The 16,440-nt window shown below is 32.4% G+C and overlaps 1 protein-coding gene across 3 annotated transcripts in view; it reads left to right on the forward strand.

Moving 5' to 3' along the window:
- Positions 1–16,440, forward strand: part of PRKACB (protein kinase cAMP-activated catalytic subunit beta) — a gene marked incomplete at both ends in the record, with an annotated part of 144,926 nt that overhangs the window by 100,339 nt on the left and 28,147 nt on the right. For 2 of the 3 annotated variants that reach the window (XM_080693197.1, XM_080693196.1), the window contains 6 exons: positions 1,532–1,593; positions 3,857–3,985; positions 7,544–7,642; positions 8,799–8,881; positions 12,006–12,132; positions 14,491–14,586. In XM_080693197.1, coding sequence (XP_080549323.1) covers positions 1,532–1,593; positions 3,857–3,985; positions 7,544–7,642; positions 8,799–8,881; positions 12,006–12,132; positions 14,491–14,586 — 596 coding nt within the window. Of the gene's footprint in view, positions 1–1,531; positions 1,594–3,856; positions 3,986–7,543; positions 7,643–8,798; positions 8,882–12,005; positions 12,133–14,490; positions 14,587–16,440 lie in introns of those variants that run through there. The other variant, XM_080693198.1, reaches the window with a different exon arrangement.

The raw sequence follows: 16,440 nt of genomic DNA on the forward strand, positions 1-16,440 counted from the left end.
TACACTCCCAGCCCTATTTTTATACTTTATTTAGAAACAGGGTCTCTTAAACTAGTGGAGCTGGCTTCGAACCTACACAACCCTCCTGTCTCTGCTTCCCAAGCTCAGGGATTACAAGCGTGTGCCACCACGCCCGGCAAAAATACATCTTTATAATGCCGTTTTATCTTACTGGATTTTTTTCTCTATTGTTTTTTTTTTTTTTTTTTTTGTGGTACTGGGGTTCCTGGAAGCCCTTCTACCTCTGGGCTACACTCCCAGACCTATTTTTATATTTTTATTTAGAAACAGGGTCTCCTAAGCCAGCGCGCGCGGCTGGCTTCGAACCTGCAGGATCCTCCTGTCTCCGCCTCCCAAGCACGGGGATTACAAGCGTGCGCCACCACGCCTGGCTATTGTTTGTTTTTTAACACCTGAAGTTGTTTTGTAAGTAGAAGCCCTTGTTAATTTGTGGAAAGACAATATAAAAGGGGAATACTTTTAAGTAACTCATAATCTAATTAACAAATTTAAAACTTCAAATCACAGCTCTATAAAATATGTAGTTGTCATTAATCAAGTTATAAGCATCTGGTTTTGAATTGCTTAACTTTGATACAAGTTTAAATTAAGTATTCAGATATTTATATTTTACCCCAAATTTTTAGTGAGACTTTAAAGCTGTTTAGATTTTGTATTGGTGTGGTGGTGATGATTTGTTCTGGGTTTTGTTGTTGTTGTTGTAGTTTGTTTGTTTGTTTGTTTATTTGTTTGTTTTGTGTGTGGTACTGGGGATGGAACCCAGGGGCCTTCTACCTCCAGGCTACACTCCCAGACCTATTTTATATTTTATTTAGAAACAGGGTCTCTTAAACCAGTTGAGGCTGGCTTCGAACCTGCGCAATCCTCCTGTCTCTGCCTCGCAAGCACCGGGATTACAAGCGTGTACCACCATGCCCAGCTGTTTTTTTTACTTAAGCCTTTGTGGATATCCTTTATAAGTTTGTTAGTCTGTTATTTTTCCTTTTCTATTTTCAGTAAAGAAAACACAAATCGACTAACATAAATCCTCATACCTGAACACAGCCCTTTTATTTCAAAGCCAATTGTTTTTGTTACCCTACAAATCAAATGATTGATGTCCTTCAAATGTTTTTAGTTCTTGTATTTAAAGCCTCTATTAATATCACTGCTGACTTATTTGCTATCACTACTTTGTCTTGAATTGATTTCTAACCTTTACATTACTTTCAGGTATGTTTTAGAAACAGTATTGCTGTTACTGGATTTGAAATTATTATCAAAGCAGTCTCCATATAGAACAATATTACAGATTCTTAAAACATTGTAGGAAGTGTTTGTTTCTTGTTTAGAGACACTAAATATGTCACCAGTGTATCATAGTGGTGAATTTACATTTCCTCACAAATAGTTGGCATAAGTCTGGTTTTAAAAGCAAGAATATTTGTATGTAATATAATTCTATATATAATAGAAATATGTGATGTGAATTTTCTAATACGACAAAATTTGTTTTTCTATATATTTTCAGTGAAAGAATTCCTAGCCAAAGCCAAAGAAGACTTTCTGAAAAAGTGGGAGAATCCTCCCCCAGTAAGGAATATTTATATTTTTCTATAATTTAAAATTTCTTTTTTAGGTAAAATTATAACTCATGCTTTTAAGTGTTTTACTACTACAGAAATTTTAATTTTCAGTAGCATTAGTAGATATTAGCTTAAAATGGGAATTCTACCATGTTCTGTTTTAATTTATTAATTGATAATTTTATGTATACCTAAATTGGGAGAGTAGCTAATTTTTATATAATACCTAAATATAAATTTTGATACTAATTCTAAGTGACTATAAGCTGTTGATTTTTTTATTTATTTTTAATTTTTTTGTTTGTTTTTTTATTTTTTGGTGGTACTGGAGTTCCTGGAAACCCTTCTACCTCCGGGCTATATTCCCAGACCTATTTTTTATTTTTATTTGGAAACAGGGTCTCCTAAGCCAGCGAGGCTGGCTTTGAACCTTTGCGATCTTCCTGTTTCTGCCTTCCTAGCGGGGATTACAAGCGTGCGCAACCACGCCCAGCTGTTGATATTTTGAATATATTAATTTTGAATTTTATCTTTGATAGCTTACACAGAAGTTAGACGTGATTACAAAAGGTTAGACATTATATGACAAGAAACATTAAGAAAGGTGAGGAAGATGGCATATTATTCACTATATAAAGAAAGCAAGCCAAGTGTGGTGGCATACTCCTATAATTTCAGTACTTGGGAGGCTGAGACAGGAGAATTGAGACCCATCTCAGCAACCTAGCCAAACCCTCAACAACTTAGCAAGAGCCTACTTCAAAATTTAAAAAATAAAAAGAACTAGGGATGTATCTCAGAGCTCCTGGGTTCAATCCCTAGGATAAGGAGAGAGGGAGGGAGGGAGGGAGGGAGGGAGGGAGGGAGGGAGGAAGGAAGGAAGGAAGGAAGGAAGGAAGGAAGGAAGGAAGGAAGGAAAGAAGGAAGGAAGGAGAAGGAAGAAATGAAAACAAGGGAAAGGGTAAGGGAGGGAGGAAAGAAGGGAGGAAATGAAAACTGGCATATGTCCTATTGTGTATTAATGAAGTTTCCATTATTTGGTAATGTATTAAACATTTTAATACATCTGTGTTACTAAAGCCAAAAATTAAATAATCCATGAAGTTAATTCAATCAGAATTGTAAGGGCTTTTTTCTGCATTGATAAAGAATCTCATTATGTATAAAATTAAAATATGAGATCAGATTTTATAAGTAAAATATAGGAATGCTTTCCCTTGTTATAATGACCTAACAAGGAAATATGTTGTATCTTAAAGACAAGCTCTGATTTGTAACAGAGATTAAAATCAAGAACAATGAACTCCAGAAACTATCTAGATTCATCACATATACAAGAATCATACTGCACCATATTTTTATCAAGCTAAACACTACAGGCTGAGCTTGAAAATACTTTTCTACAATTTTCATGGTTATCTTTGTGATTGAAACTATTAAACAAATGGGTCTGCAATTACTACTTGTTGCTATTTAGCACATAATTTGTTCCTAGTAATTTTCATTTTGTTGTTGCAGCAACAAATTCAATAGATTGATGCCTTCAATTCTTTTATTTTATGCTGTAGTCAAAACCACACAAAGATGTTTGCTTGTAACAAAACATCTATTCAGGGAAAAAAAGAATCTGATTATTGTTCTGAGACTCCAGCTTTTGGATCTTTATGGAATGAGGAACTCTCTTTCCTTATTGTTACTATTTTAGGTAATACCGGGTTATTATAGAATCAGACTTCATCCATCCTATAAGCTTTTATAAAGATACAAATAAAGGAAGTCAGTGCTTTCTTCAGCAAATAGCTTCAGTAAAAAGACTTGGAACTCTCAGCTTACCTATTTTTTACAATTAAATTACACTAAGATTATATAGGTTATGCAGCTATTTTATTAGTATGCTTCTGGTCAAATTAAAATATAGAAATCATTTATTAGAACCTAATAGAAATATTAAGATATAGAAATAATTTCTTGGAAGTCCAGTACTAGGAATTCATATTGGTATATGACCTTTTTTCAGCCAAGGATTTTCTTTCCTCCCATTGCTTTCTGTGCTTCATTTTGCAATATAATTCTCTCCTGTTAGTAGATCCCTTTTTCTTTAATAGTGAAAATAGAACCAACAACCTGGAATGTGAATAGACTTTTTATATTGTTTCTAAATGGATAGTTGTAAATTAAGTTATTATGTTTATATGTTACTAAGATGATTATAATTATCATAGTTTTATGAGAATTTCTCATTTTAAGGTTTATTTTTTATGCAAATCTAGAGTAATGCTGGGCTTGAGGATTTCGAAAGGAAAAAAACCCTTGGAACAGGTTCATTTGGAAGAGTCATGCTGGTGAAACATAAAGCCACTGAACAGTATTATGCCATGAAGATCTTAGATAAGCAGAAGGTTAGTGCTCCTCATCCTCTTTTTTCAGGCTAAACTTCAGTTTTATTAACTTGACTTTTAAATAGATGTAGTATGATGAAGTACTACCATTGATGCCTTTTAATAATTTTATTGTTGCATTCAGTTATTATTCTGATTTATTATGATTATATGATATATAGTTAATAGTTTTAATATATAGTGATACATTATTACTTCAGTAGTTTTGTGTGTGTGTTTACCAACAAAACATTGAATTCAACATGTAAGGAACCTGCAAATCTACAATTTACTACCTTGTGTGTAAAGATGCAAAATCAATTTCTTAATCCTTAAATTGATGTAACAAAAATTTAGTAATTTTATTTTATGCTTATTTTAATTTATAATAGAAACTCTTATTTAACTTAATTGGATATGATAAATTTAAAATGTCAGAGGAGGAAGAAATTTTAAAACCTATATCACATGAAAAAATAATTTATATTTATCATGTATTGGTATACCTAATAAATATGTATTTATTTATATCTAATAATATAATTATTTATATATTATATAATTATTATATTTCAATAATATGTTTAATTATATATACTAGGTATATATGTTTATATCAGGTATATATACCTGATATAAACATATATATGATATATATACCTGATATATTCATGCTTTAAATATTAAGCTTCTGTATTCTTAGAAATCAACAATTAAAGGAAGGAAAAAGAATTATGCTAAATCTTGATATATTACAAAGTCTTTATGGTTCCCAAGAATGTGTGTTTTCCTCTTTCAGCTGTTGGTTCTAGATACAAACCCTGAGTGATGTGAACTTTCTCCCCTGTCTTTCTCTAACCTTTATTATCCATCCACTTTTAAAATCTCAATTCAATCCTTGCCTTTTAAAATAGATTATACCAACAGATGAAATTTATCGAACATTTACATTGTGCCAAGTTCTATATTAATCACATGATAAGCATTATGCCACATAGTTACTTTCTTAAAAATACTTTTATTGATGAATAGAAATTGTATACCATAATGATGTTCAGAGTAATAGAAAAGTCATGCATCTAGCACTTGGTGTGTTTCACTCTGGACCTCCCTGCTCCCTCTCTTTCCTCTCCCATACATGTTATTGAGATTGGCATTGACAATTTCATATATGTACATAGCATTATTTAAAGTGTTTCCTTCGCCGGGCGTGGTGGCGCACACTTGTAATCCCCGCGCTTGGGAGGCGGAGACAGGAGGATCGCGCAGGTTCGAAGCCAGCCGTGCTGGTGTAAGAGACCCTGTTTCAAAAATATAAAATAGGTCTGGGAGTGTAGCCCGGAGGAAGGAGGGCTTCCAGGAACCCCAGTACCACCAAAAAAATAAATAAATAAATAAAGTATTTCCTTCATCAAATCTCTCCTCACCTCCACCTTCCTCCTCTAGACCCCCTTCATTGCTGCACTAGAATTTCTCCATTATCTGAAGTTCCTTTTCTTTCCTAGTTTCTCTCTAGCTTCTACATATGAAAGAAAACATATGACCCTTCACTTTCTAGACTCACTAATCTCACTTAGCATAATGTTCTTTAGTGCCATTCATTTTCTTGCAAATGACATAATTTTGTTCTTCTTTTTGACTAAGTAAATTTTTACAGTTTTATAATCTTTTTAATCTGTTGGTGGACACCTAGGCTGGTTCCATAACTTGGCTATTGTGATTGCACATAGCCACTTCTAAAGTAGGTATTAGTATCAGCCTTTTATATCTGAGACCAAAAAGATTATGTCCTTGACCTAAAAGAAACATTTTTCTTCTGATAACTTATGACAACATAACTCTTTGGCAATTATTCACATATTATTATTCACATATTCATGCATCCTACTTTTAAGTGGGTTTTATGTAGCACAAAGGTAGAGATTTTTCTCATCCTTATCTTTGTAACACCTAGTTTTATGCCGTATATAATAGGTATGTAAACTCAATTTTAAATGGTTAATTTTTAATTACTTAATTTTAAAATTTGCTAAGCATATATGCTTTGTCAGTTCATATACCTTCAATTCACTTCTACTTTAATTGTGTTATACCCAACACATATAAAGTTAACTTAGGGCTGTAATGCAGAAAGCCTTTCTATTATAGTTTTTTATTATTTTATAGGGTAACACATTATTAGTGACTAATTAAAAACCTGCTATATGATCATTTACAAAAGTCAACACAAAGCAACAGTAATTCTCCAGCTGATCTTGTATATTTGGTTGTGATAATTTTAGACTAATTGGTTCAGTAGACAGTTAAAATGTGGACAGTAGTGATCCAACCACTTTATGTTACAGATTTAAAAAATGAATTTAAAGAGTTGAAATAGCATCTGCAAATTTACAAAGCTGATTGAATAGAAAGCCTAGATTAAAATTCAAATGTTCTTACTACTATTCAATTATTCTTTGCTCAATGTTATTTGTGTATTCCTAATTTTATGCAGTGTACCAATAACTGGCTGTTATCTTTAATTATTTTTCCTATTCAAGTTCAGTTGATCTACTTCTTTGACTATTCCCTATCCCCACATTGATAATAAGCCTTTAGCAAGAGAGAATGCCACCTTCTAATGATTTATACCTATATAACACATTTATTTATGCCTTCCAGAATTATCTTTTTTTAAATTCAAAATAGAATTCATGTGAAATAAAATTACAGTTTTCATGAAGTCAGGAAAAATTGCTTTCTCCTTCTGTTGAGTAGACAATCCAGAGGAAGCTTGATAAATCTTAAATGACTTTTTTGTTACAAAGACATGCGGTGTTTTTTTGCCAATATTTTGTGCATAGTCTTCTATGGCTAGGTGAATTAAAGTTTTAAAATTTGTACTTGCATTTATTCAAGTATTATAAAATGAGATTATTCATTTTTACCCACTATTTTTCAAATTTTTACTTCTCCTTGGTCTTTAATTTCTTGACTAATGTTCTAAAGTATTTTAAATCAGTAAAAGTGATCTATCATTTGAATATAAGTCATTAGGATGCAAGATTTTCACATATTAATTTTTAAAGTAATTTTGTGTGTCAGTTTCTTGTTCCCATTTGGTTCTTGCTTCTTAATTCATAGTTGATCTTCTTAAGAAAAAGGTTAAAATCCTTGTCAAGCTCAGTGGTGCACTCTTGTAATCCCAGTCCTTGGGAAGCTAAGACAGGAAGATTGCAGGTTTGAAGACAGCCTCAACAAGGAGTAAGAATCTCATCAACCTAGCAAGACCCTGTTTCAAAATAAAAATTAAAAATGGGGCTGGAAAATACAGCTCAAAGTTAGAATGTCCCTGGAATCAATCCCCAATATCACAAAATAAAATCATAAAGACATAAATTTAAAAATTTAGAAATTCCTTTATTATACTTTTCTAATTTGAATCTCATAAACCTCATTGATAATTATTATCTTTCTTATTTGAGTCTAGTATTTTTGCTTATTCGAGTTTGTTGTTATATGGAAAACATGGTTTTTCTTTTAAAATAATAGTAACTTAAGTTTTGTATAAATATACTAAAATATATCTTTCAATTACAGGTTGTTAAACTGAAGCAAATAGAGCATACTTTGAATGAGAAAAGAATATTACAGGCAGTGAATTTTCCTTTTCTTGTTCGACTGGAATATTCTTTTAAGGTAAATTTTAGTGATAGCTAAATAAGATATTTTCAACATGGTGTATTTTTGGGGGGGGATGGTACTGGGGGTGGAACCCTTCTACCTCCAAACTACACTCCCAGACCTATTTTTTAGGTTTTGATTTGGAAACAGGGTCTCTTAAGCCAGTAAAACTGGCTTTGAACCTGCGCAGTCCTCCTGTCTCCGCCTCCCAAGCACGGGGATTACAAGCATGGACCACCACGCCCGGTCAACATGGTGTATTTTTTTTTTAATAAAACTATAATAGAATTCTAAACCAGGTGATAAGACTAACTGGAGAATATAAATAAAGAAAAAAAATCTTAGGTTTATATAACTAAATTTTGTGCTTATAAACTTAGTAACACTGGAAAATGTTTTACTGCTCCTTGGAGCAGTTGTTCAAGATAACATATAATTTTTCACGGGAAAGTATTACAAAATCAAATTTAGTGATCTAGAAACAGTGATATGTTATTAAACAGTCCTTACATTCATACAATGATTATGCGAATACATCTTCTACTTCTCTGAAACACTTCCTACCATCATCTCACCATTTCCTCTTACTTGGGGATTTGTGGTCTATTCTTTTTTTTTACTTATATAAATCAGAACAGTCTTTGCTCCACTGTTCAAGTGTCTAATAAAGTACAAAAAGTTTATTCTTTAAACTGTCAGCTTTTCAGCACTTTGGAATGATACTTGGCATCTCCTTGTGCTTGTGAATCATGAAAAGTTATACTTTAAATCAAATGAAGTCTTATGTATTTAAGATATTAAAGCCATTAATCTCTCAGACATCAAATGTAAATATTCTTATTAGCTTTCTCAAATTGTTTTTTAACTTTGTTATTTCCTTGTATATGCTGTAATATTGTTATCATTGCCTTAGTATTTAATTCTTCAAGAGTTAGATGTTTCCTGGAAGAATAGGAACAGCAAAAGTCCCAGACTAAATTGTTTTAAGAATACGGGTCAGGGGAGGGGGAAATGAAGATAAAGGATTTTCCATTTATTCTTTTTTTTCCCAATTTTAGTAATGTCAGATATATTTTGGTTGTGTCCTCTTCTAACTGAAGATGATTTAATTTTAAAATATATTTACCTGGGTTTTATAATTTTGACTTTATTTTCTTTCATTTGCTTATAGGATAATTCTAATTTATACATGGTTATGGAATATGTCCCTGGGGGTGAAATGTTTTCACATCTAAGAAGAATTGGAAGGTTCAGGTAACTAGTGATTTTCATTCTCTTTGTGTTTATTTTATATCAGAATTTTAAGTTAATGTCAATGCCAAAAATTTGTTTAGTTAACCAATACTTTAGCTACGTGAAGCAGTAAATAGAAGCATTAATAAAAAGCTGTACCATATGAAATTCAAATAAAAGTACTGTGAAACCAATTTAAATATTCTGTCATTGGAACATATTGTGAGATTACTTGAAAAGTTTCTAGAAAATGCAAAAAATAATTAAATTTTAAAATACCAATATTTATAAAACAACATTTGAAATATATATAACAATAATGATTTAATAATTATATTTGGAACATGTTTGCATAAAGATGAAGATGAGAAAGGAATATATTTACAACTGATAACAATGATAGGGTGATGAGTTCATAAAAGTGTGCTGTTCAAAAACTTAATTCTTAAAGTTTGCTATATTGAGTTTTTTAAATGTATCCATAATTTAAAAGGTATTTGTGTTTTATTATTAGATTGTCCCTAATAAGATCTCAATTAAGATCTTAAGATGGGTTATGGGTTCTGATAGTTTTACCTGTGCATAATACCACATAAGCCACTACTATTAATTACTAATGTATAGTAGAATGAAGTTAAAATCAAGAGCAGGCCCAGGTTCACTCAGCAGCAGAATAAGTTAAATATTAAATATGAACTCAAATAGGACTGATGAGATAATTCACTTTATATAAAAGATGGTGATAAACTTGGACTGTCACGAGATGGTATCAGATCATAGGCAGACCTCAGAGTTATTTGAATTACTGGGGCCTAAGCCCAAACTCATGTAGTGACCTGTAATGTGTGTAGGCCCCTAATACTTTAGGGACTTTGCAAATGCAAAGTAGCTTCTATTTATCTTTGATAGTTTTCTTTCACTTCTTTTTTACCTCTTTCCCTACTCTTGTTTAAGCAGGCTCAGAATCCTCATGTTGCCCTATAACATGAGACAGGATCGTGCTGGCTTAAGAGACCCTGTTTCCATATTAAAAAATATATATAGAAATAGAATAGGTCTGGGAGTGTAGCCCAGAGGTAGAAGGGCTTCCAGGAACCCCAGTACCACCAAAAAAAAAAAAAACTGTCATTTTTTCTAATGTAACATTTTGTTTAAAAGGAAGAGAATATACTTTTACAAACTTAATAAAATTAAGATGGCACCTTCATAATTATGCTGTCACTGAGGTAGTAGTGTTCAGGATTCTCCATGTCTACCAGGGAATGTAAGATGGACAGTGTTAAGTCCTGTAGATGGTTACTCAGCGTTGTGTGGAGACTGAGTCCATCCAGAATGGCAGTAACCAATTTTAACATGGAGACACTATCTTTTCTAACCTCTCACACATACTACAGGTATACTCTAAATATTGCCTATTTTTAACTTAGAAATGTAGAGGCAACAAGAATTCAAGATATTGTTTAGCCTGGACTTAATCAGGACCAGTACAGTCATGTGATTCTCTACTTAAATGGAGGCTAGGGTTTAATTCAGCTTAAATTTCTTTCTACATTGCTTTCAATATTAAGTAGAAATACCCAATAACAAATATCATTGAAAATATTTTGCTCTCACAACATTTTATTATAGGTCTATATGACTGTTTTCCATCAATCAGATGTCAATATATGGAAATAAATAAATATAAAATGCTGCATGTCTCTTACATTTACATATTTGTAAAAAATATGATGCTGAGAATATTTTATATTTACAGAGAAAATCGAAAGGGGCCTTCTGAGCTGAATGTTTCCAAGTTTAGGGATACATATTACAATAACAGGATGAGTCTTACAATTTCTCCTTACAAAATTTTCCTCATGCATCCTCATTTGATAGAGGATATAGATTGTTACAGTATTGGGTTAGGGCCCAAATTGGAAGGGTATTACAAAATGTTGCCCAAAAAGTATTTTCTTTTTTTGTTATATTTTTTGTGCATTATGGTCTTATAGTCTCATCACAATGTAGTAAATAGTGATAGTATTTTTCTTTTCCTATTCATTCATTTAACAAATATTTACTTAGCACCTGATTTAGCACATAAGCACAAGGACCTGGAAAATTTAGTGACAAGGAGAAGTAGCAGCATATATTTCATCTTTAATTATTATTATTTTTGTTGTTTTGTTGTTGATGATGTTTCTATTTCTAGTGCTACCAGATCAAATTCATGCTATCCATCTTGAGGGGAATTCTATTGATAGTTAAGTGTCTTTATTAAAGATGTAAATCCAAAAATCATTGCAATTTGTCAGACAGATTCACAAAGTTCAGTGAATATACTAGAAAATTAATTAGAAATCTAAATTAGAAAATTGGCATAGCCTATTGGAATGATACTCAGATTGTGACATGAAAATTACAGTGATATGTCAAAATCGCAAAGATACATTGGTGTAATTCATGTATACAAAAACTATGCATGTTTATACAAACATGCAAATTATACATATATCCTTGTATCTTTATAAACATACATAATAGATTTGGAAATTTATGTGCCAAGATTGCATATGGTTTCTGGATGGAATTTGGGGTTTTTTATTCTTTATCAATATTTTATGATTTCTGTAATGAGCAGATGTCATTTTTGTAACAGAAGCTATTATAAAATGGCTAAAATGAATTGTCACATTAATGCATTTAAAGAGCTTCTATGTGGTGAAATTCTCCAAGAACTTGAGATTTGTGAGAAAAGAAGATGGAGCCTATTAACTATAGCAAGGGCTCTGAGAGACAATGCAATTTGTATATTTTTTATCATTCCCCAGATACAGTTTTAAAGACATTACTACCTTCTGATATGAGCAATAATAATTTACAATAAGATGACTTTTAAGGTTTTGCTCTTCCTCAGTGTAAATAGACATAAGAAGCATTTACAGGTACATAGGAAATATACCACCTAAATGTATCAAAGCTTTATTTGAAGACAGTTTAGAGATTTACCAAATATTTGGAAATAAACTTTTTTACATACATTTAAAAGAAAAGTTATTTTCTCTACTGAAATACCTTTAACCTGTACTGATGTTTATGTATCATCTGTAAATTAATGTTTACTCTCCATTTTATAGAAAGTCACTCTTTTGTTTTTTTGCAGTGAACCTCATGCACGGTTCTATGCAGCTCAAATAGTGTTAACATTTGAGTACCTTCATTCCTTAGACCTCATCTACAGAGATCTAAAACCTGAAAATCTGTTAATTGACCATCAAGGTTATATCCAGGTATGACGTGAATACATTATATATAATGTATTTGAAAAATTCTGAGCAACAAATTGACATATTTAGCCCAACTATCAATATTAAAATCCTTTCCCCTCTCCCTATTTCTCACTCACTCTTTCTTTCTTTCTTTCTTTCTTTCTTTCTTTCTTTCTTTCTTCCTTTCTCTCTCTCTTTCTTTCTTTCCTTTTTTTTTGAGAGATACAGTTACAGCTTTCTAATAGCTGAAATTAAGTTCTTCTACTATACAGAAAAGCAAAACATCACATTAAGGATGGAACCTGTTTAAATATCTTGTGAATTATAGTTGTGAGCTAAGCGTAGGCTCCTGCATAGGGAAATAATAATACCTAAATTTATGAGCACTCATTAATTCTAGGCACATTCCAAGTATTTTACATGGACAGGTTGGCTATCCCTAATCTGAAAATCCAAAATCTAAAATGCTCCAATTTGATTTTCTGAATACTGATATGAAACTACAAATAGGACATTTCACATGTAACTTCTTGTGATGGGTGCAGTCAAAATACAGTAAAAACATCATATAAAAGCACCTTCAAGCTGTGACTATACGATAGAAACATAAGTGAATTCCTATTTAGACTTCAGTCTCATCATTAAGATCTCATTACACATATGCAAACAAAATCTGGGAAATTCAAAATCTGAAATACTTGGTCCCAAGCAATTTGGAGGAGGGAAGCTTAACCAATTAAGATTAAAAATATTATCTCTTTTTCATCCTGATATCTCTGTGAAGCATATTAAGTTCTGTTTTTATCCTCATTTTAAGGCCAAAAATCTTAAGGCATACCAGGTAGAGTCAGAACACAGGAAGTCTGATCCCAGAGTCTATGCTCTTTACCACTATAACAGAACTGCCAGAGGAGGCCCGCCTACCAGTGTTGAACTAGTGGCAATGCTTCCTTTCCATTTCTGCTGGTAATAGAACAAGAGCCTCCCGTTTTATACAGTAGATTCTTCCAGTAATGCTTTCACAGTTGATGGTACGATTAATAACAAAGGACACATTAAATTGGTGGCGTGGTGGTGCACGCTTGTAATCCACGCGCTTGGGAGGCGGAGACAGGAGGGTCACGCAGGTCTGAAAGTCAGCCTCTCTGGCTTAAGAGACCCTGTTTCCAAATAAAATATATATAGGTCTGAGAGTGTAACCTGGAGGTAGAAGGGTTCCATCCCCAGTACCACCAAAAAAAAAAAAAAAAATACTTAGAGCATAATTTTATTTTTATTTAAAATATTTATTTTTCCTTTTATTTTTGCTGTTTTATTCCTTGGATATAGGATATTAAAGTGATAGAGATAAAAATGCACACAGTAGTTGGTATTTTTCACTCTGTGTCCCTGCAGTCCCTCCTCCTTACCCACTAGCGAGATCGGGAGTGAAACCTTATATAATCTTATTTGAACTGTTTTCTTCCTCAATCCTTGTTTTTTCTCTCTCTGCCTCTCTCTGCCTGTTCCCTCCTAGTATATTACTGTTTTCTCATTTCACTAAAGTTTCCTTTGTTTTCCTATTTTCTTTTTAGCTTCTTCATATGAGGGAAAACATATAACCCTTGACTTTCTTAAACTGATCTCACTGAGCATAATCTCTAGTTCTATTTTTTCCTGCAAATGACATAATCCCGTGCTTCTTTATGGCTCAGAAAAATTCCATTTTTTTAATACAGTATCAGAGAATTTTCCAAACTTGGAAAATCATAGTTTTAATTTTAACCCTGATTTTTTTTTTTTTTTTTTTTTTTTTTTTTTTTTTTTTGGTGGTGCTAGGGATGGAACCCTGGGGCATCTACCTCCTGGCTACACCCCCAGCCCTATTTTTTAGTCCTTTTTATGTCTGAAACAGGGTTTCACTGAGTTGTGAAGGTCCTCACTAAGTAGTAGCCGAAGCTGTCTGCGAACTACGATCCTCCTGTCGTGGATTACAAGTGTGCGCCACCACGCCCAGCTTTAACCCTGAATTTTGAACTTTCAATTCAAGAACAATAAATAAATTTATTGTGAAGCGATAAATTTTTACAAGTATTTTCTTTTTAAACTTATTTTATTAGTGCATTATTATTATCCAGCATAGTGAGGCTCAATGTGACACAAACATACATGCACACAGATCTTAGTTTATTTCCCTCCACATCCCATCCCGCTCCCTACCCTGCCCTCCTCGTACATGCTAATGAGATGGATAGTGACATATTCATATACAAGCATAACATTATTTGTCTTGTGCCCACCTGTGTTAGTAAAATTGGTAGAAATACCTTCACCTACTGCCACAGTATTATTTGAACAGTTCCCTTCTTCAGTCTTCCTCTTCCCTTCCCTTTTTTTTAGGTCACAGACTTTGGGTTTGCCAAAAGAGTGAAAGGCAGAACTTGGACATTATGTGGCACTCCAGAGTATTTGGCTCCAGAAATAATCCTCAGCAAGGTATATTTATAGTGTCAGTATGTACAAAGTAGTGATATGAGGCATGCATCAGGGTAGACTTTTGTCTAAACAGCTTATTGATCTAATTTTATACTTACTAATCTAAGTTCTGAATATAAATCTGTGCATGAATACTAAAGAATAATCATTTAGGGTCTATCACTAATCCCCTGAGCTTTGTCAGTTTTAACTGTGGATCTTTGAGAAATAGAGTGAACAAATCTAATATTAACATCCATGTTTAGAAACCAAAAATAGTCTTTCCATAATTATTCCCAGTAATAGGAAAGTAAGGAAAACATCCTCTGGGTTTTTCCAAGAGGCAAATCTAGAGACGATATATATTAGTTGTCATTTCTTCCTTTGTTTCGAATGTACTACCTAAGTGAAAGAAATGTATGCAAATTATTCTTAAATTTTAGTTTAATCGTATCATTATAGCAATTCAATAGTTAGAGTTTTATAAAACAGTTCTACTTTTCCAAATAGTGAAATGTAGTGGGAGAAATTATAACCATATTTAAAACAATGACTTAATTTCTTTTTTCTTTGCCATTCCTTAATGAAGAAAGCTAGAAAGGAAAAATTAACAAAATCTGAACATAAAGGGAAAGAAAAAAGTCATGTGCCTTTGGTGGGTCACAAACTAATTTAAATTTGGGCTAACTTGTAGAAGTGTTAGGATAAAAGATTTATTGCAGCTCTCTCCATTCTCTTATAGAATTTAAATCATATATAATTTTTTAGTATTTTGTATTCTAAATATCATTGCTGTTGAGCATGGTGGTGCATGCTTGTAATCCCAGCATTTGACAGGCTGAGACAGGAGGATCATGGTTCATGGACAGCCTCAGCTACTAGTGAGGCCCTCCGCAATTCAGGGAGACCCTGTTTCAAATTAAAGAATAAAAAATAGGGCCGCAGGTGTAGCTCAGAAGTAGAATGCCGCTGGGTTCCATCCCCAGTTCCACAAAAAAGATAATGATAAGAATAAGTAAATAAATAGATAAATATCGTTGCTGTTATCACATTCTTCCTTAAATGTACTTAACCAGTAATGTGACCAAAAAAATAAGCACCAAACCCTGTACAAGTCTGAATGTATTGCCTAAGCAAAAGAGAGTCATTGAATAAAATTTGGAAAATACAGAAAAATATAACAGAATGGTCCAAAACCTATAATCTTCCCACCCAGATAGCACCCCTTTTATTAAAATATTATATTTTTCCATGCATGTTATCCTAGTTGAGGTCACAGTGAACCTGTAGTTTTTTGTGTCTAGCTTTTTACACTTGCATGATAACATGCATGCAAACATTATTCTTTTGTGTGCCTTTTTGTATGCCTGTGTGTGTCTGTGTGTGCTGTTTATGCTATGTACAAATGTACTATAAAGTATTCAGCCACTCTTATGCTGTTGACACTTAAGCTTTGTTTTTGTTTTTTGTTGTTGTTAGGGTTTGTGTGTATATGTGTTTTTGTTTTGTTGTTCTATTATAAGTAATTGTTATAAACATCTTTGTGCATAAAGCTTTTTCTGTATTTCACATTATTTCCTTAGGATAGATTCCCAGAAGTGGAATTACTGGGTCAAAGGGTATGAACATTTTTAAGGCTCTTGATACATATTACCAAATTTCTTTCCTAAAAGATTGTACCATTTTACAGTCTTACTAGTAGTGTTTGAGAGTACCTGTTACACCACACCCTTTCCAGCACTGAGTATTCTCATTTTTAAAATATTTACTAATAGAAATAAATGACACTCATTGTATTAATTCTCATGTCTTCAATTATTAGTTTTTTCAATATACCATTTGATATATTTCTTTTTTGTGTTTAAATTTCTAGTT

Source organism: Muscardinus avellanarius (assembly GCF_963383645.1).
Source record: "Muscardinus avellanarius genome assembly, chromosome: 3".
Lineage (NCBI taxonomy): Eukaryota > Metazoa > Chordata > Mammalia > Rodentia > Gliridae > Muscardinus > Muscardinus avellanarius.